Source organism: Bos grunniens, chromosome 13 (assembly GCF_055505025.1).
Source record: "Bos grunniens cultivar Pamir isolate PY7600 chromosome 13, Bosgru_T2T1.0, whole genome shotgun sequence".
Lineage (NCBI taxonomy): Eukaryota > Metazoa > Chordata > Mammalia > Artiodactyla > Bovidae > Bos > Bos grunniens.
In genome coordinates this window covers 40,723,764-40,742,705 of record NC_141177.1, presented here as the reverse complement: position 1 = coordinate 40,742,705, position 18,942 = coordinate 40,723,764, and the positions used below count along the sequence as shown (strand labels likewise).

The 18,942-nt window shown below is 58.0% G+C and overlaps 2 protein-coding genes and 1 long non-coding RNA gene across 8 annotated transcripts in view; 1 reads left to right on the top strand and 2 right to left on the bottom strand.

Annotated features, from left to right (window-relative positions):
* PYGB (glycogen phosphorylase B) overlaps positions 1-7,318 on the top strand; it is a 35,593-nt gene extending 28,275 nt beyond the window's left edge. The window contains exons 16-21 of one of the 2 annotated variants that reach the window (XM_086333627.1): positions 1,443-1,584; positions 3,050-3,257; positions 3,710-3,844; positions 4,879-4,945; positions 5,779-5,911; positions 6,033-7,318. In XM_086333627.1, the coding sequence (XP_086189753.1) occupies positions 1,443-1,584; positions 3,050-3,257; positions 3,710-3,844; positions 4,879-4,945; positions 5,779-5,911; positions 6,033-6,097 (750 nt within the window). In that variant the 3' untranslated portion in view covers positions 6,098-7,318. The remainder of the gene's footprint in view (positions 1-1,442; positions 1,585-3,049; positions 3,258-3,709; positions 3,845-4,878; positions 4,946-5,778; positions 5,912-6,032) is intronic. The other variant, XM_086333628.1, reaches the window with a different exon arrangement.
* LOC147360826 (uncharacterized) lies at positions 1,026-8,201 on the bottom strand. The gene is made up of 3 exons (XR_015139435.1): positions 8,065-8,201; positions 7,902-7,985; positions 1,026-1,155 (listed from the first exon to the last, which is right to left on the bottom strand). It is a non-coding gene; the product is annotated as an uncharacterized LOC147360826 (long non-coding RNA).
* Positions 8,202-9,445: 1,244 nt separating this feature from the next.
* The window catches only part of ABHD12 (abhydrolase domain containing 12, lysophospholipase), a 52,354-nt gene continuing 42,857 nt past the window's right edge, over positions 9,446-18,942 (bottom strand). Inside the window, exons 6-14 of one of the 5 annotated variants that reach the window (XR_015139419.1) lie at positions 17,502-18,249; positions 16,603-16,690; positions 16,047-16,176; positions 15,195-15,232; positions 14,669-14,748; positions 13,450-13,532; positions 11,778-11,856; positions 11,023-11,150; positions 9,446-10,083 (exon numbers count right to left, since the gene is read on the bottom strand). Coding sequence is in view for 3 of the 5 variants with exons in the window: in XM_086333629.1 (XP_086189755.1) it covers positions 10,376-10,556; positions 11,023-11,150; positions 11,778-11,856; positions 13,450-13,532; positions 14,669-14,748; positions 15,195-15,232; positions 16,047-16,176; positions 18,204-18,249 (765 nt within the window). In the remaining 2 variants the exon portion in view is untranslated. Of the gene's footprint in view, positions 10,084-10,310; positions 10,557-11,022; positions 11,151-11,777; positions 11,857-13,449; positions 13,533-14,668; positions 14,749-15,194; positions 15,233-16,046; positions 16,177-16,602; positions 18,250-18,942 lie in introns of those variants that run through there. The other 4 variants (XR_015139418.1, XM_086333630.1, XM_086333631.1 and 1 more) reach the window with 4 other exon arrangements.

The window sequence follows — 18,942 nt, the reverse complement described above, 5'->3', positions numbered from 1 at the left end:
AAGCCCGGAGGTCCCGGCCCCAGCTGTGCCTCTGGGCCAGGACGTTCAGGTGTCTCGTCAGCTTGGCCACAGGAAGGGAGCTGGATGGGGCCCCTGCCTGCCCAGGGCAGTAGGGTCCCCAGGGCCAGCCTCCAGTGGGGAAGCACCGTTCCTCGGTGTGACTGCCAGCGTTCCACATGTCCCCTGCATCTTTGTGCTGAGTGGACACCAGTCACTGACTGCTTCATCAGCGAGATGTGCCTGCTCTCAGCCTGGCCTCACGCGCTTTATTTACCGTGGCATGTGCTTTAGGACACGTGATCATGGAGTCCCAGTGTGTTGCCAGGGGGTGTTGGCGGGTCCCACCACAGGTCTGGACTCTAGGCCCCGTGTCCCCACCCTCTGCCACCTTTCCCAGGAGCCTGGGCACGGCTGCTTCATGGGGGCCACAAGCGGGCACAGGCTTATTCTCTCTTCCGACTTGAGCAGCTGCACAGGTGGAGGCACCCTGTGGGCTCCCCCAGCTCAAGCAGCAGCTCACACCCGCCGTGTTCTGTCTCAGCCACGCCCCCACCCCGACTCCTACTGTTCCTGAAACAGATTCTGCACAGCATCTGTTTCATTTGTCAGTATTTCCATATGCATTTCTCAGAGATGGGGACTGTCAAAAAGTTTTAAAATGTGTTTTAGAAACGAAAATCCAGAGGAAAAAAGAATCAAAGAATGTCCACAAACCTGTTGCCTGACTTCTGCTGAAGTTTCTCAAAGTAGATTACAAACAGTAACATTTCACCCCTAAGAGCTTCATTAGTTGTCTTCCCAGTGATGTTTTCCTGCAAAACCACACAACGCCACCATCACATCCACAACACTTGACGAGATTCCTCCACATCATTAAACATCCAGCCAGGGCCACTTGCCTGGCTGTCTTACTAGAAATCTCGTTTGTTTGAATCAGGACCCGGTGAGATTCTCACATGGCGCCAGGCAGCTGCGTCTTGTCCACAGGTTTTCCTCCACATCCCCTTTGTTCCCCTGCAGTTTTTTACAGAAATCAGGTTGTGTGTCTCCCCCAGACCATGTCCCTCTGGTATCTCCCAGAACCTTCGTGGGTTCCCCGTGTTTCCTGGAGGTTGGTAGTCAGTCCTCAGGGATCCTTGTTCCCTCTCTCCATTTCTGAAAAACAAACCAGAATCAGGAACCCCAGTTTGAGGCTGACAGATCTGTGCGTGTGGGTAAGGGGCTGTCATGAGAGGTGCTTGATCGGCACCAAGGGAGCGGCTGGGGTGCCGCGCCTTGTGGGCCCATCTGTCAGGTTGAAGGACACACAGATGCCATGACCTCAGCCCCCATGGGGCCCCCTCCCAGCAGCCGAGCCACTCAGCTGGGCGCATCGAAACCAGGCCGCAGTGACCCTGCCCCGAGCACAGGGTGTGTGCTGTGTGCCCCTTTCCCCGTTGCAGGCAGCGCCCGGCTACCACATGGCTAAGAAGATCATCAAGCTGGTCACGTCCATTGGCGACATCATCAACCATGACCCGATTGTGGGCGACAGGCTCAAAGTGATCTTCCTGGAAAACTACCGGGTGTCCTTGGCTGAGAAAGGTGAGCCTGCCCTGCCGGATGCCACGGGCAGTCCTTGCTGGTCAGGGTCTGTCTTGCCTCCAGGCAGATTAATGGCTCTGACACCACATTCCCCAGCCAGAGGCGCCCCTGACTGGTAGCCAAGGCCCTGGTCTCTGTACTTCCTGCCCTCCCCTCCTCATGCCTCTGCCCCTCAGCTTGGTCTTCCTGCCCCTGGGCTCGCTCTTGGTGGCCCGTGCCCCTCCGCTCTCCCCCTGCCCCAAGGATGCTTCTGCTTGTCCCCACCTGTTCATTCTGGCCTGCATCTGCTCTGGGGGTGTCTAGCTGGGGCCCCTCCACCGTAGGAGTCCTGGGTATGTGTTGCTACCCAGAGAAGGGCCTGTGGCCACACGTGCCTCAGAGCAGGGCTCTCCTGAGCTGGACTGGCCTTTCTAAGGCAGCCGCTTCTGGAGACCTGGCAGGAAGTGCTAGGAAACCTGAGCCTGGAATTGTGGCCCGAGTCGCAGCCCCTCTGGTCCAGGGACTGTACGCTGCCCTCCAGGCGTCCAGTGGAGGGCAGGCTCTCACACTCCCTCCCCCTACAGTGCGGCTAGGTCATCAGCATCATCCCTGGGATCCCGCCACTGCCCTGCACCATCTGTGGCTGCGGGGTTGGGTTGTGGTTCGTGCTTCACTGAGCTTCTCACACGTCTCATGCCCTTTGCCGCCTGGAACTCCCAGGCTAGCTCTTGCACTTCCTAGAACTGACCTTGGGGACAGGCCCCATGCTCCCCAGCTCTTGGACTTGCTGTGGTCATGTGTCCACCATCCCGTCTGCTCATGTCCTTCTGCCCGAGGGGCCAGGGGTGCCTGTGTCTCCATCCTGGCATCTGGGCCTCACCATGAAGACAAGGCTGGACTCTGGACTTGGTTGACTCTGAGTGCCCGTTGGTTGGGTCGGGGAAGCAGCATCCATCAGCCCTGAGGACCAGCTGAGGATGCAGGAGTAGGGACGCTGAGGCAGGCAGGATGGAAGCCACGCTCCTGCCGCCATGGCAAGACACTCACAGGAACCCGAGTGTGAGAGAAGCCACCCAGCTGCCGGGGGGTTGTGACTCAGCTGCCATGCCCAGTCTGTACAGAGGGGCTCCTGGGTATGAGGCCACGGGAAGACTGTCCCCGGTCCTCTGCTTCTGTGAGAGTCAATTCCTTTCGAAGTCATTTAAGGAGCCTACGGGTTGATGGACTAAGACAGCAGTGATGTCAGGATACAAGGGAAAGAATACCCCACCTGGTTTTGGTACGGCCCTGGTTTGCAGGTTCTAGAACAGAGGGCCTCTGCCACTGCAGGGCTTCTCGGCATCTCCATGTGGACCCGCTGCCTCGGGCTGCGGGTCGGGAAGGAGAGCTGTGTGGGTGGGGGCGCAGCGCACGGTGTCCCCTTGCCGTTGCTGTTGCTCGTGTGCCTCCTGACTGACGGGTCTTGCCCGTGCCCCGCTCCCCGCAGTCATTCCCGCCGCCGACCTGTCGCAGCAGATCTCCACCGCGGGCACCGAGGCCTCGGGCACGGGCAACATGAAGTTCATGCTCAACGGGGCCCTCACCATCGGCACCATGGATGGGGCCAACGTGGAGATGGCCGAGGAGGCCGGGGCCGAGAACCTCTTCATCTTTGGTCTGCGGGTGGAGGATGTGGAGGCCCTAGACCGGAAAGGGTGGGTCCCTCTCGAGGCCTCCATCTCCTCTAAGTGTCCCACACCCATGGATACCTTGAGGGGGTCCCAGCTTGGCCTAGTTGCCTGAAATCCCTCAGGAGACCCAGGGAGGCCACAGGCACCAGGGGCTGAACCCAAATGGTGGGAACCTTGTCAGCCTGCAAGCACTGCCCACTTTGGGCCCTGTCCCGTGTCTGCCGCATGCCTCCCTCTCCCAAGATTCCCTGATGGCTCTCAAGTCCGACTTAACGTGTTATTTTCTTCTGCAAAGTCCTGGCACAGACTGGGGGTGGGGGCTCTGCGGGAACCTTTGAGCAGCCCCTCCTGGAGCACCATTTCAGCCACCACCTGTCTGTACCATGTGGAGGAGTTGGGGGTGATGTGCCCTCGGCGGCCAGCCCAACCTGGCTGGCCCCGGCCCCACCTGCTCACGAGTCCGTGGTCTCCTGCAGGTACAATGCCCACGAGTACTACGACCGCTTGCCCGAGCTGCGGCAGGCTGTGGACCAGATCAACGGCGGCTTCTTCTCCCCCCGAGAGCCCGACTGCTTTAAGGACGTTGTCAACATGCTGCTGAACCATGACAGGTGGGATAGGACCTACGTCCCTCCCCACCACTGGGTCAGACAGAGGGTGCCCAAGACCACACATCATTTGGGGCAAAGCCTGGGCTTCGGTGAGGCTCACCTCCACCTCAGCCCATGGCCAGAGGCTCGGCCACATCCAGGCACTCAGGCTTGTGGGACCTCTGACCATGCTTGGCAAGCCTCGGAGCCTGGTGATGGGATTGCACGACAAGCAGGAGGTGATGTCACCTCTGTGGGTGGATGGAGGTGATGTGCCTGGGGTACAGGGAGCCTGGGTGTTAACTACTGCTGGGAGTCCAGGAGTGGTTCAGGTAGAATGAACTTGTGAGGCTCTAAGTCTCCACGTGGTTGGTGTTTTATGACAAGCACTGACACGGGGTGATGCTTCTCTGGGCACAGCCTTGCTCACTTGTCACAGGTCGACAGTTCCATCTACCTTGACCATAGGCCTCTGCTCCACCCTGGTAAAATGCGGGTCTGCTGAAGGCCGAGAATCGACCTTTATTCATTCCAGTTTCAGTTCCCGTGGGTTAGTCTTGTCATATTCCAATGAATGTCGTCTGCTGGCTTCTGTCAGACCCGATCATAACTCCGCGCATGCCTGGGGCTGGGCGCTCAGCCCTGCTGATTCTGGGATCCAGGAGGGACTTTACAGGGTTCTATGAATTGTGATCCCGATTCAGTTGTAAACAAAACACGTTTATGTGTCATAAATCCTGCATCACCAGTTGTCAACTCGTGAGACCTGAGAACAGGTGGTGGTGGAGCCTGCGTCCCCTGGGCCCCCCTGGAGGTGGAGGGGGACCTTAATCTGTGTTCCTGGAATCCACGGGCACAGTTTCTTTCAACAGCATGGGGCTATAATAAGGTTTTTCTAGAGTAGTGTCTGCAGGACAGCAGTGTTGCTCAGAGCGCAGCCACTGTGGCCACCCCTTCCCGTGGAGCACAAAGACGCAGCCAGCCAAACCTGGGGGCCCTTTTCCTGACCTCCCCTTCACCACCCGCCCAGCCCAGCTTCCTGTCTCCCATTTCAGGTTCAAGGTGTTTGCGGATTATGAAGCGTACGTGGCGTGCCAGGCCCGGGTGGACCAGCTGTACCGGGTGAGGTTCTTGGGCCCTGGCAGGGAAGTTGCAGGGTGGGACCATGTCCTGCTGTCTCGGGCCACTCCCGGGAGCTTGCAGCTGACCTAGTGGCCCAGAGCAGGTTGGGCTTCTTCCTCTCTTGCTCAGGGACCGCCTCAGCTGGGTATCTGCCTGGGCTACCTAGGACCCTTGGGCCCAGGCTGCTGTCCACACCAGCACGCATGCCCCTGCAGCCTGGGCGCTGCCACGGAGCCGGTGGATGGGGCAGAGGTGATGCCTCCCAGAGGTGCTGCCACGCCCTGGCCCACGGTCTGATCGCCTACGTGCAGTGAGGAAGGCAGGGATGATGCAGGGCATGAGGCCCAAGGCAGGAGACGGGGCTTGTGGGCAGTGAAGACCTTTGTGCTTAAAGGGAGGTGAATGGTTTCTAGGGCAGTGGACACGTTGCCAGTGAGCAGAGTGAGGGCCTGCAGCTCTAGAGCGGGCATGCTGGAGCTGGCTCTCCACTTCTGGCCCCGGGTCCCGCCTCTGTGTGACCTGCAGAAAGCGGGCACAGCCAGGGGGGCCTCTCGGGAAGACTCAGCTCCTGAGCTCGGGGAGGTGATGGGGTGTCATAGTCCGTGCACCTGGCCAGGGATGGCCGCAGGAGGGGACACTGGCGATGGGGGTGTGGCTGGGTAGTCACTGCCCAGATCTGTTAAAGCAGGTTCTTGGACACGGCCCGAGGGGCTTGTATCTTCCCCCTCAACTCAGGAAACAGCTCCTGAAGTCTCCTCCTGAGACAGGACAGGAGGGGGCCTGGGAGGCCAGGTGACCCCGGGCTTAAGGAGGTACCCTGGCTTCCCTTCCAGGAGCGCCCTCCTGGCGCTGGATGCAGTCTGGGGGTGAATCCCCTCCTGGCAGGGTGTCTGTGCATCGTGTGCACTCTGCCCTGGCAGGAGCCCTCGGGCTCCAGACCCTGTCTGCTCACCTGGGAGCTTCCTGGTAGGTTGGCCCCCTTCCCAGTGAGCTCTGAGCTTTGAGGGCCTGCCTTCTGTCAGGCTGCCCAGGGCTAAGCACATCTGGGAACAGACCAAGGTCACTAAGCGTCTGCCTCCCTCTGCAGAACCCCAAGGAGTGGACCAAGAAGGTCATCAGGAACATCGCCTGCTCGGGCAAGTTCTCCAGTGACCGGACCATCACGGAGTACGCCCACGACATCTGGGGTGCGGAGCCCCCTGCCCTGCAGACCCCACCGCCCAGCCTCCCCAGGGACTAGGCCCCGGTCTCGGGACCAGCTTTCATCCCCTTGCTGACTCTGCCCGTTGTTTCCAAGCATTTTCCTAGTTCCCTGCTTCTTTCAGTGCCGCTTCCAGGAGGGCTGGGGGAATCATGGTGGTGGCTTTGAGGGGCTGGGGTGTGGAGATGCCCCCTCATTGCCTGCCGGAGAGCAGGTCCCAAGCACTGACAGGGCTCGCCGCCCCCCCCCCACCCCCCAAGATGCCCACTCAGCTTCCCCACGGCCTTGTACAAACCTGTGTGAGCTCGTATTCAGTTTTGACCCTCTGCATTCTGGGGTCCAATCAGGTAGCCGTGACAAAGCTTGGGCAAGTGTGTTTCTGCAGCATGCAGGCTGGCCATCCAGTCTCTCCCAGCCCAGCTCTGCCTCCTGGCCATGCTGGCAGGGTCCAGTGTGCCGAGCCGAGTCCTCATAACTGCCATGTGGGCACCCGACCTGGGGTTTCCAGATTGAGAAGATAGCAGGGCCCCAGGGGAACCGAGGGTGATACTGGGGAGGACGCCTGTGTCCAGCACCAAGGGCTTCGGTTAGGACAGGCTGGCTGGTGCAGAATTGGTTTGATTTTGCTTTTTTGAAGATTTTTCACAAGGAAATGAAACTAGCTGAGGTCTTTCCTTGTTTTAGCAACGGAAAGTAGTACTTCTGAGGTTTATGCCAGGGGAGGCAATGCTGGGGTTTCACTTGGGGTCCCCACCTAGCTGGGTGAGGCTGCATGCCCAGCCCTCTGCGAGGCCTGCACCCTCCCTGTGCCTGTCAGGCAAGAGGCAGCAGGAAAACCTGGTCTGGAAAAGGACTGGTGGGCCCAGAGGGGAGCCCACCCTCCATTCTACCCAGACGGCAGGCTGGCACCAGGGATGGCGGCTGAGTGGTGGGAAGGACGAAGCCAGGGAGCAGGTGGGAGCTCGGGGTGGAAGCTTCCGGAGGCTCTACAGCCTCACATGCCGGACCTGGGTGGCTCGGGGCTCTGCTCTCACCCCACCAGAGCTGGGGGGTCTGCGGTCGCGCCCCAAGCACCCATTGCTGCCCGCCCTTTAGGCCAAGCGTGACCGTCACCGTGCCCTTCGCTGTCACTGCCTCGTGTAAGAAAGCGATTAAATCTGCTTGTGCTCGGATGCTCTGGCCTCTGCGTGTCTCTGCACCCAGGGCGCTGCATGTCCCAGCCGGGATACACTATGGCCCACCACTCCGGGACTGGGGACAGGACGTTCTCTCACCCAGCTGCTGTGGGACTCAGAGCCCTGGGAGCCTGAGTCATCAAACCCAGCACTGGGAAAACACCAGCTGGGTGTTGGCGTTTGGGTGTGAATTGTACTCTTCTTGTGCACCTGTCTTTTGCCACCCACTCCTGGTCCTGGGAAGTGGAACTCCTGGGCACCAAATCATTTCCCTCCCCAAACTGTATGGCTGCAAGTTAAATAAAAAACCCAGCGAGATGTGAACTCAGGGCTCAGTGTTACCCAGAGAACCCAAGTGTTGGGGGAGGGGCACCTGGTCTCAGGTCTGGGGCACCTCCCAGGACACTCGCTTCCATAGGCTGTGACCACAGATCAACGGTGGGCATCTCGAGCTGTTCCTCACCAGACTGACTCTGTGACTCAACAAAAGGTCTGTCCCACTCCACAGTTTCAGCTGAGCTTCTTGGACTGAGGTAATAAGCGGAGACACCCCCAAGCAGAGACATGTAGACCTAATTACCTGAAAGGTGTCAAGGACGGGAGCTACTTGCTCAGCAACCTTGTTATGCTTTATCTTCAGGCTGTCAGACACCTGTAAAAAATACTAACAGCTTGTATTTTTACTTTATATCCTACTTTATCCTCCCCACCTACCCCCCACCATAAAATCTGAGGCAACTTACACAGACAAAAGATAAAGAAAAACAGGTCTGAAGACTTGAGCCCAGGCAGAGCAGGTGAAGTGTAGATGGTCTCAGACGGCCTCACTGGTCAGGACGAGCAGGGGACGTGGCTCTGGGCTGCGGGGCTGCCAGGAGCTCCAGTGACAAAGCCCAAGAAGCCCCAGGGGGCTGGCCACACGGGCTTTGTGCTTTAGTTACATGAAGGCAGTTGTCAGGTCAGGATGGGCATCCCAGAAAGCCAAGGGGATGTGAAGCTGAGGCCCAGGTGGCTGAGAATTGCAATGGGCAGCTCTAAGGTGTTTCGAAGAGGGTGTAATCTCCTGTTCCTGGGCCTCCAGCCAGTTCACAGCTGCTCACAGACCAAGGGCAGTGAGTAAGAGAAGGCAAATAAGCTCCTCCCCACCCTGGGGAATTTCTGCACTGACTCCAAAGTGTCAGAGCCTAAGGGTCTAGAGGAGGAAGTCCTGCCTTTAGGAGAAGGTGAAAGTTACTCAGTCGTGTCTGACTCTTTGCAACCCCATGGACTATACAGTCCATGGAATTCTCCAGGCCAGAATACTGGAGTGGGTAGCCTTTCCCTTCTCCAGGGGATCTTCCCAACCAGGATCGAACCCAGGTCTCCTGCATTGCAGGCAGATTCTCTACCAGCTGAGCCACAAGGGAAGCCCAAGAATACTGGAGTGGGTAGCCTATCCCTTCTCCAGTGGATCTTCCCAACTCAGGAATTGAACCAGGGTCTCCTGCATTTCAGGCAGATTGTTTACCAACTGAGCTACCAGGGAAGCCCAAGGAGAGAGTTGGGTAAACCAAAGTCCTCCGCCTGAGACCAGCCCTGTACTGTACGGTGTGCAGCCCCCTTAGAAAGCCACACACCATCTCTCTCTGGGGGTGAGAGGGGGGCGGTGAGTGGGCACTGGCGTTGTGCGTGAGAGGTGGGCTTGGCCGAATGCCACGACCAGTGAGTGAACGAGCTGACACTCCCAGGACAGAATGGGAGTCCCTGGACTCCAGCAGCCTGAGTCCTTCCACGAGTGACCAGGGCTCGTCCCAGGTCTCTGAGTGAAACCCCACTGCCCATCTATCGACACAGCAACATTCAATGAGCTTGTTAACCGTAAGGTTGAAAGGCTTACCCACAAAGACCTGGTTTTAGGAAAATGCCATCTGCCCCACCAGAGAAGACAACCTCCCCATGAACACGCCTCCTCCGACACAACACCCCTCCCCGCGGGACCTCGGTGTCTGCAGGAGCAGGAAGAATGCCCACAATCCTTGGCCTTACAGAGCCACCTCCTCCTCACATACGGTTGGGTTCTGAGAGTGGCCTGGGGCTGTAGGCACAGCCTGGACACCACTACAGGCAGCGCTGAGAAAACAGACAGACCACCACCACGATTTTATTCTTAAATAAATGCTCAGTCTAAGGTCTGGTTAGGCAGACAAGTGGGTGGACATCAGAGGAAGGCAGATCGCCGGCCCCTCCCCGGTGGGGAGCAGCGGGGCAGCCCAGGGAGGCAGGGACACCGAGGAAGGCAAGCAGGGCGGGCAGGGCAGGAGGGGCTGGTGGAGCCATGAGCGTCCATCTGGGGGAAACAGAAAGAACCCATGTTCGCCCACATTCTCAAGGGTGGTGCCAGAAAGCTCAGCGTGGTCCCAAGACCCCTCACCTCCTGTCCCAGGCTCCCCGTGCCTGGCTCAGGAGGTATGGGATTGACTAGCTGATGGCCAGAAAGTTCTGTCACTGTCTTCCCAACAAGCCCTCGGGTTGAGGGGCAGCACGAGGTGGAGAGGGCCACATGCCGCCTCCGCGTGGTCCACAGAGACCCCCTGCTCCCCGCCACCCAGGGCGGTGCCTCAGGTCTGCCAGGGCCTCCCCTGGAATCTGTGTTCCCTCTCCAGGCGCATCTCCGGGGGGCCGGGCTGGCAGGAGGAAAGGGGGACGAGGGCAGAGGCCTTCATGCTCCCGGGTGGCGAGCAACTCAGTGCTGGCGTCCCGGTTCCGACTTCCCCAGGAATTCCCTGGAGCAGAGGAGGACACCTGTCAGCCAAACCCCTCCAGGCCAGATCGGAGACCCCACCTCCCACGGTCGTCCCGCAGCCCACCCGGGAGGCTGTAATGGAGCCCCGAGGACCACACTCTGCCTCGAACACCCTGCGAGGCAAATGGGCAGGGCGCCAAGGGCAGTGCCAAGTCCCGACACGGAGTGAGGGCAGGCCACTGCACCCTGGCGCTGGAGGGTTCTCAGATCACATGTTTTGTGATGTGTGCCTTTTACAAGGAAAACCACGGTCCCAGAGCAATGCCATGCTCCTACCATCCCCTCAGCAACACACATTCCATGCGCCAAGAAACGTCAAAAACACAGAGCTCTGCCTCTGGGACTTTGAGGGCCTCACATACCAAGTGGAGTTCCCCAGCACACATTTCTCCGAGGGCTGATTCCAGCAGCCGGGGCTCAGCAGAGGCCCTGCAGTTGGGACGTGGCGGCGGCCTGCACCTCCGAGTGGGAGGCAGGGAGTGTCTGGTCCATCCAAACCCTTCCCTCTGCCACCCGGGCACCCTCGTTCCCAGGCTTGTAACAGGTGGCCGGGCTGCAGCCCATGTGCCGGCCCAGGAGTCTGGCCAGCGCAGTGCAGCCAGGGGCATGGCCTCCCTCCCTGAGGCAGCTGGGGACCAACAGGCTTTGGGGGAGCTGGCCCAGACCTGCATCACCCCTACCATATACACCCCGTGCAGGGGCAGAGACCTGACGGGCCTGTGGGAGGGGACGGGGGCCTGAGGACAGTAGCCGTGGCGTCCTCACTGCTCGACCACACACGGGGCCACAGCCCGGCAGGCCACATGTGCTGACACCGGACCCCCCTGACCAGCCTGACACGGCTATCCCAGCTGCGGCCGCAGGGGCTCGCCCAGCTCCCGCATGCCATCCTGCATGGTGGGTGATGGTAGTGCCTCACCTCAGGATCCGCGGGAGCTCGGGGCTCTTGTAGATGTACTTGTGCCTATAGCCAAGGTCCGAGTGGAAGGGGATGAACTGAACCTTAAAGTCCCGGAAGCTGCGTGACGGTGCGGCGATGTTGTAGAGCTGGGGGAGGAAGAGGAGGGTTGGCGCCCGGGGCCTGGGGTGACCTGCCTCAGCCACAGGACCCTTGGGCCACCCCTCGAGACCCTCTCTGTCTTCACCCTGTCTCGAGACCAGCCTTCCTCAGGGGCCCTCAGCACCCTCAGGCCACCTACCCTGGGATGCCACGTGGCCTGAGTGCCCAGGGCAGCCTGTTGGCTCTGTCCCAGGGCTGGGTGGGCCGTATGCCTAGGTCAAGGTCCATCTACAAGCTGGCTTGGGGTCTGTGGCACGGCAGCCCCCTCCTTCCAGCCCAGGATGGCCAGGTCCTAGGCCCAGACCTGTTCGGAGGTGGCCTGGGCCCCCTGCCCTTTAGCCTGCCCCTGCCCCTCACCACCGCCACAGTCAGAGGGTGCTCCCTCCCACCCTACTCCCACCTACAGATCTGAGAGCAAAGGCAGATGCGGCAAAAGCAGATGCAGAGGCCCCACAGTGAGAGGATGTGCTCAGACGTCAGCCCAGAGGCAAGAGAACGCGTGAGAGCTGTGAACCGCCAACCTCCGCTGCCTTCTCCCTCACAAGGGGCCCGGCCCGCAGCGGGACCCTCTTCCACACCTGCCTGGCCTGAACACGAGTCTGCCCGAAGCCCACCTTTCTGCCGAGCTGGAAGGGCACGACCGGGTCGTCCTCGGCGTGCAGGATAAGCAGGGAGCAGGAGATGTGCTTCACACTGCAGGAGGCGGAGGGAGAAAGGCACTGGATGGCCAGGACAGGCTGGGCCTCCCGGGCTCCCAGGCTGCCAGCAGCAGGGACCAGTGAGGGAGCCCTGCACTGCAGCGTGGAGCGGCTCAAACTGCCAGGCGCTTTTAATACAAAGCCAGCAGCTGATTTCTTAGATGTTTCCATCAGTATCTGTTTTAGGTGACAAGTTTCAATCAAATCTAGAGCTCACTTCATTCACCAAATCGGGTCCCTGAATATTACCTGGAAATTTAAAAACAAAACAAAAAAACTTTGCCAGTACACTATTCTTAAAAAGTTACAAAACGATATTTACAAACTGAGTAATAGGTGGGCCAGGAAACTTACTGCAAATGAACATTACTGGACATCAGCTGGCAAAAGAGCCACCCTCTAATTTCTCTTCTGTGTATATGACATTTAATTCCTGAATGTTTCAAATAAATGAACATTCTCAAGATGGTCACTGAATCCAAACCCCTCAGCAAACCGCCAACCGAAGGACAGGCTGCAGGACTGATGGGCCCTGGACGCTCCTAGCTGCCCCTCACTGAGGCCGCACGGGGAGCTGGTGGACGCAGCACACGCCTGCTTCTGGCGACCTCATGCTGAACTGAGGCTTCGCGTGGGCAGCCCCAGGGCAAGCCTGGCACCTGGCAGGACTAGGCCTGGGTGTGCGCCCAGCCATCTGGCAGGCTGCACTGCTGCTAGTGGCACACAGATCACCCACTCACCACATTCTACTCCCAGGGTGAAGTGCTTGCTGGTGTACAGGACAGTTTGACATTTGACATCTTTTCATAACTTCCACCCACCAAGCTGGTCCTTCACTTCTCCAACTCTCGAGGCCTAGCTCACATGCTGGCACCTTGGCAAGTATTCGGGAACAGACCTTCCCACCATGCAGGGGCTCCTGACTTCCAGGGGGTGAGGGACGGCCAGCCCCCCAACACTCACACTGGCTCAGCTGGGGGGCAGCCACAGGGTGACTTTCTCACTGTCGTCATTTTTAGAGAAAATCCAGTTTATTCAGGTAATTCTTCTTTTAAAAATGTAGATTTTTAAATGCTAACTGAATATTCAGATAAAAAAATTTTTTAGAATAAATTAAAGTCCATGAAATAAAGATATCACAAAGATAATGTTAATTGAACTTGAACGTTGTTCAAAGAAAGAGTCCTTAAATAGAATATGTAACTTCTGGTTCACCTAATAGAAATATTTTTAGTATTAACCTTCAGAACACCTTTCCATAACCAAACACAAATCAAATGGCTAAGGCAAAGTCATTTTTTGAACAACAGTTACTATTGCTGCTTTAACACCTGTTCAAGAGTTCTGGTTTTGACAAATAATTTTCAAGTAAAACAGTTCTATGGACCAAAAGATATGGTGTTTCCCTATTTCGTTAACTCTACAGTCTTTCCACCTTCCTTCTTCCCTTCCTCTACCTTTATAGAGATGTGTTGCTTAGAAAAGACCCTTACATGTCCAGAATCCCACCCTCCTTGGTTAACATGACTCAAGACGCTTATTCTGAGGGTTCTTCGGGTTCTTCTAAATTCTCTCCCACAGTACTCACTTTTCATCATTTGCAAACTGAATTCCACTGCTTGTGATGGGATCAAGGAAGAACCAGTCAAACCCAGGGAAATATCGATAGATCTGGAGGTTAACATGTAGACAACAAGGAGAGAATCAATCACTACACCCCCATGGGGGGGTCACCCCTGCTTCCAATCAGGTGGCCCCAGAGCTAGGGGGGGGATGGGTAGTAATATACCCCCATAGGGGCCGGGGTCACCTCTGCTTCCAATCAGGCTGACTGGTGGCCCCAGAGCTGGGGCAATGGGCAGAACTATACCCCTGTGGGGCCAGGGTCAGGCCTGCTTCCAATCAGGCTGACTGGTGGCCCCAGAGCTGGGGAGGGATGGGCAGTAATATACCCCCATAGGGGCCAGGGTCATCCCTGCTTCCAATCAGGCTGACTGGTGGGCCCAGAGCTGGTGGGCGGGGTGGGGCGGGCGGTGGGCAGCAGTCCTGCTATCCCTCCCACCACCCTCAGACTCCCTTTTCAAGAGGCCCCAGACTGGCTGCGGGGGATTGCCCACAAACAGGACTCCCACACCCAAGACTCAGAGACCAGGCTTCCCACAAAGAACAGGCCACAACCCCCAAGAAAACGGAGGACCATGTGATTCGGGAGAAGAGCAATATCAAAGAACACCCAACAAAGGATTCTTCTGTCTGTAGCAGGCAGCATGAGGTCAGGCAGGCCGACACGGCACCACTGGACACACAGAAGCAGTGGGAGGAGGAGGAGGAAGCAACAGGACACAGAGGGGCCCCCTCTGGGCCCAGCCTGTAAACGGAGGGTCTCAGGCCTTGAGGCCAGCCAGTGAGGACCCAACAGCACGGGGTTCCCACCAAGGGTTCCCTGGGGTGCCCACCAGCTCCACTCCCAGCCCGCACCGGGCCCCAGGGGCAGCAATGCCAGATGGGCAACCTGTGCCATGAGGCAAGGCCTCCTATGGGTCTAGCCGCCCTCAGACAACCTGACTGTAACCATACCCTTCTACCTGGCACGAAGCTCTAAATATCCTGAGTGGCTCTGCAGTCAGGCCAGTGCCCAGAATTAAATGAGAATTAACTTTCATAACATCTGTATTTATTAGAATACTTAAATAATTTTTATGACATTTTAATTTACTTATATGCATATTACTCATAGTCATTTTCATAGTTATAGCTATTATTTCCATTATATACATAAGTCCGTCTTTAATAAGCTCTGTACTTGCCACTGAGAACGGATGGCTCTTGGCTTCTTCACGGATATTAGTGAATGGAGATTCCAAGATGAGGGCATCTGGAGGAGTCTCTAGATAAATAAGACCAACAGGGAGCTGGGAGGTGAGCAAAAAGCCCCAGTGGGACACTCCTCACGCCACCACCCCCTCGACAGGACCATGGACCCCAGGTGCCCACCTGGCTGGCCCTGCCCCTCAGGTCCTCCCCTGGGGTCATGTGAGGGAAGTAGTCTCAAGGGGACCCTGAGAACCATGTCTGCCGAGGCTGCCTGTTTGGAGCCCAGCCCCTGTCAAGGCGCCGCCAGTTGCCAGAGAATCTGGGGAACAGGGTTGGGCCCTCGGGGGTTTGCTCAGGCCCCCATTTCAACGCCCAGCTCTTGTCTCACCACCCCGCTCATCCACCACCACCCACTTCACAAGAAGCTGGCAGGGCCTGGAGCACAGCCGGTGCCTGAAGAGCCCTCCTGCATGGGAGCCGGGCCACACCTGTGGCGTAGGACCCCACGCAAACGCCTACCTCGCTCACAGAGGCGCCGCACCAGGTTTGTGGCCACTCTGGAAAGAGGGAAAAGTTCAGTTAGATCATGACAAAAATTGTTGCAGACGAGACTGTTCCTGGGGAAGCTAGGACTATCGCGGTGACGGGTGGGGTTTTGGGTGGGGTTGCACAGGGGCCCAGCAGCCAGCCCCTCCAACAGGGACTCTGTGATGGGACCTCCACGATCCCAAGGCACATGCTGCGCCTCACCTGGAAGGGCCCTTGTGGGCTGCAGAGCAACGCCCCAGCTCACACCCGGTCCTACAGACACAGATGGGAGGGGCCCCTGAAGGGGGCAGCACCTGGACTCTGCCCGGCCTAGGCCTCCTGCCTTGCTAGGACCAAGCTGGGCAGGTCCAGGCAGACACCCAGGGTGGGAAGGCCTGCTCCCCTCTGGCCAGGGCTCACTCTCACCCAGGAGGGCCAGTCCCAGACACTGCCCAGCCTGCAGGCAATGTGTCCAAAGGAAAAGCAGCAGGAAAATGGAGGTGCTGAAGATCTGGGGCGCCTTTACACCGGCCACATGGAACATCAGAGCGCTTCCTCTTTCAGCAGATGGAACAAGGGAACCCCAACTGCTGCCTCCCCAAGTTTTTAAGTAATGACACCACGTGTGAGGCAAAAGGCCCGTGCTCCTGGATGCGTTGCATAGCACAGCCACGCTCAGCGAGGCCTGGGGAGCCCAAGTGCCCTGCACTGTGGGGCTCCATCCCGGGCCCCCACCAAGGCAGTAATGGAGGCTCTAGGACGCTGGGGGCCCCTCAGGCAGCCTGGGCTGCAGAGTCACCCGTGAAGACCTGCTCCCACAAACGCCATGCTGGGAACTCTCACCCGGTGCCAAGAGAATGGCCCCAAATATACACAGGGTTGTCTCCACTTCGCACTTTGATCCAGTCAAAAACATGGAGTGCATCATACGTCATGCCCCGCTCCGATGGCGTTCCTACTGAGTCACCCCAACCTGGGAAAGCAGCATCAAAGAGGACATCACGGGACTGCAAGGGGCAAGCCCCGCTCCGCCCCCGTCTCAGCAGAAGGCCCAGGCCATCTGGGGCCTCAAGTCTTGGCCAGGCCAGCTTGTTTCTCCCAACTCCTCAGCTGTCGCAATCTCTGAACCCAACCACCACCCTCACCTGAGTCTCAAAGAGCAGAAGCAGACAGGGTGGTCGGACCAGCAGACCCCTGGCACTGGCACCTGGGGCTTGGCCAGGCTCAGCTATTGATAGTCCAGCCTGCCCCAGCCTTGAGCCCAGCCCCGGCTCTGTGGCCCAGCTGTGAAGAGGCTTCAGGATGAGCAGATTCCAGGCTCAAGGCAATGCTGACCCACAAAGGAAGGGGCTCCTAGCATCCTGTTTGCATTACAGAGGAAAGCCAACTAAACTCTGACCTCCCACGGGTCCTTCCCTCCAGATTCTGGAAAAGTCAAATGTGACTGTCCTTTCCAGCAGCTCAGCAGTGAGTCATCACCAAATGATCTGAAAATACCACAAGGCTCATAGAGAGCAAGTCCTGCAACACAAGCAAAACCTAGAGGCAGGGGCACCACAGGCCACCTCCCCAGGGCGTCCCAGACCCAGATTAGCGGAAGAAGCCAGGGCCAGGAACAAGGCCAGAGGGCGGGCTCAGGGCACCAGCGAGGGCAGGGACAGAGACAGGGAGAAATCAAGAGAGACAGAGACGGGGAGACAAATGAGAGAACGAGACGGGGACAAGGAGCCACAGGCAGAACTTTGGTCTCTTGTACAGCTTAGAAAGGAAGAGACTCAACAGGAACTGAAAAGAGGAAGTGTTAGATGGGATCTTATTTCTGTTAGAAGCACAGGAAGGTGAATAAGGGAGAGGGCTGCCCCCTCACTGCCCTGAGGTTCCAGCTGCAGGGGCAGGAGGGAAAGATGAGCCTCCTTTCGGAGTTTATTCAACCCAGCACCTTCCTCCTAACAGAACACTCTTTCACAAAAGAACCAACCTGCACCCTAGGCTGGTGGAATAATGGCACTCAAAGACGTGCACGTCCACACCTGGAAACCCGTACCTCTGGAACCTCACACAGCAAGGGCAGTGAAGGGTGCAGAAGGAAAGAGGCTGCCAAGCAGGGGACCCCGAGACAGGACAGTGTCCTGGTCAGCATGAGCCTCAGGCAATCCCGGGTCTTTATGAGCAGAAGGGACAGAGTCAGGGCCAGAGTAATGCAGACGCGAGGGGCCACAGGCAAGGAACCAGCGTGGCCTGGAGAAGCTGCAAGAGGCTAGGAACCTGACTCTCCTGGAGCCTCCATCGTGTCCACACCTTGACTCATCCCAGTGACTAAAGACTTGGAACCTTGACCACCAGTGCTTCAAGATAGTTCATCCGTGCTGTTCTGAGACATTACATTTGTGGCAGCCATGGCAGCATCAAGAGGAGACTCTCCCAACGTGCACACCCAGGCGATGCCAACAGCTGCTGGTTCTGTGGGTGTGAAGCCCCGCCTCCCCCCAGCCAGGGTGAGCTGGACAAGAGGCCTCAGCCCTACGTCCTGTCCAGGCGAGGGCTGTCTGAGGCACACATCGCCGCCACTCTGCTCCCCGCTGACACAAAGCATCTTCCTCACGCAGCAAACGGCGGGAGGCAAGGAGAAACACAGAGGGACGAGAAGAGGAGTCCCTCTTTCCTGTCTCCGTAACTTCAACAAGACAAGCTCTGCTGAGCACGAAACAGGCCCAATACCCAGCTGTGGGGAAAGTCTGAGTCCCACAAAGAGGAGACAGCACCTTTGACATGTGAAAGGGGCTGGCAGAGGGTGTGTGCCGGGGTTCCAGGCGCCCATGCCTACTATCTAGGGGAGGATGCACGAAGGACTCACAGCCAAGGACCCGGACCCTCCACTACCTCCACACACTGACAATCTCACAAGGACCACAGGTCACGGCAGAGCCACCAGCATTTCAGAGTCACACATGGCCACCCCACACCAACCTCAAACAGGCGGGGTGAGCAAGGAACCCTCACCTCTGTAGTCAAAGGTGACCACGTGGTAGCCGAGGGAACTCAGCACCTGGAAGTGAAAAGCAAAAACTGAACAACGCGGCTCTGACTAACCCACCTGACCTCGCTCGAGGGAACTCAGTGAAGGCCATCACCTCACTGCCCCATCCTGCCACTGTGGGACACTCAGGAAGGCGGAGGCCAGCCTGAGCAGCACCTGTGCCCTCTGAGGTGCTTGCAGGCTGATGGCTGTCCAGGGGTTGCCAGGGGTTCTGACCACCCAGAGACCCAGGAGGAAGGACCCTGCAGTGTGGACTCCACACCTGGTGACCTTTAATGCAACCCAGCACTGTTCAGATTTAAGCTTCCATTGAATTTTTCTCACTTAGAAGAAAAAAGTCTCTCAGGATTAGGTGACTGCTTGCATGAAGTCACTATTCACTGTCCCACCCAAGCCCTGGCTGGGTGTGCTCAGAGCCACGAGGAGGCTGCCACAGACACCAGTGTCACCAACCTGAGGTGCGCTCCCGTCCCCGAGAAGAGAGCTTGGCCAGGGACTCCCAGCCCCCACAGGACCTGCACCCTCTGGAGCCATAGCTGTTCAGTCACCCACCCCACCCCCGCCTGGATCCAAGTCGCTCCAGGGAACCAGCCCTCCAACAGCCCAGAGCTGTCCACAGGGTGCTGGACAGACAGCAGTGCCCACATGTCTGACTTGTTCCTCCGGCCCTGTTCCCAAACACAGATCCACCCGAGAGGAGGG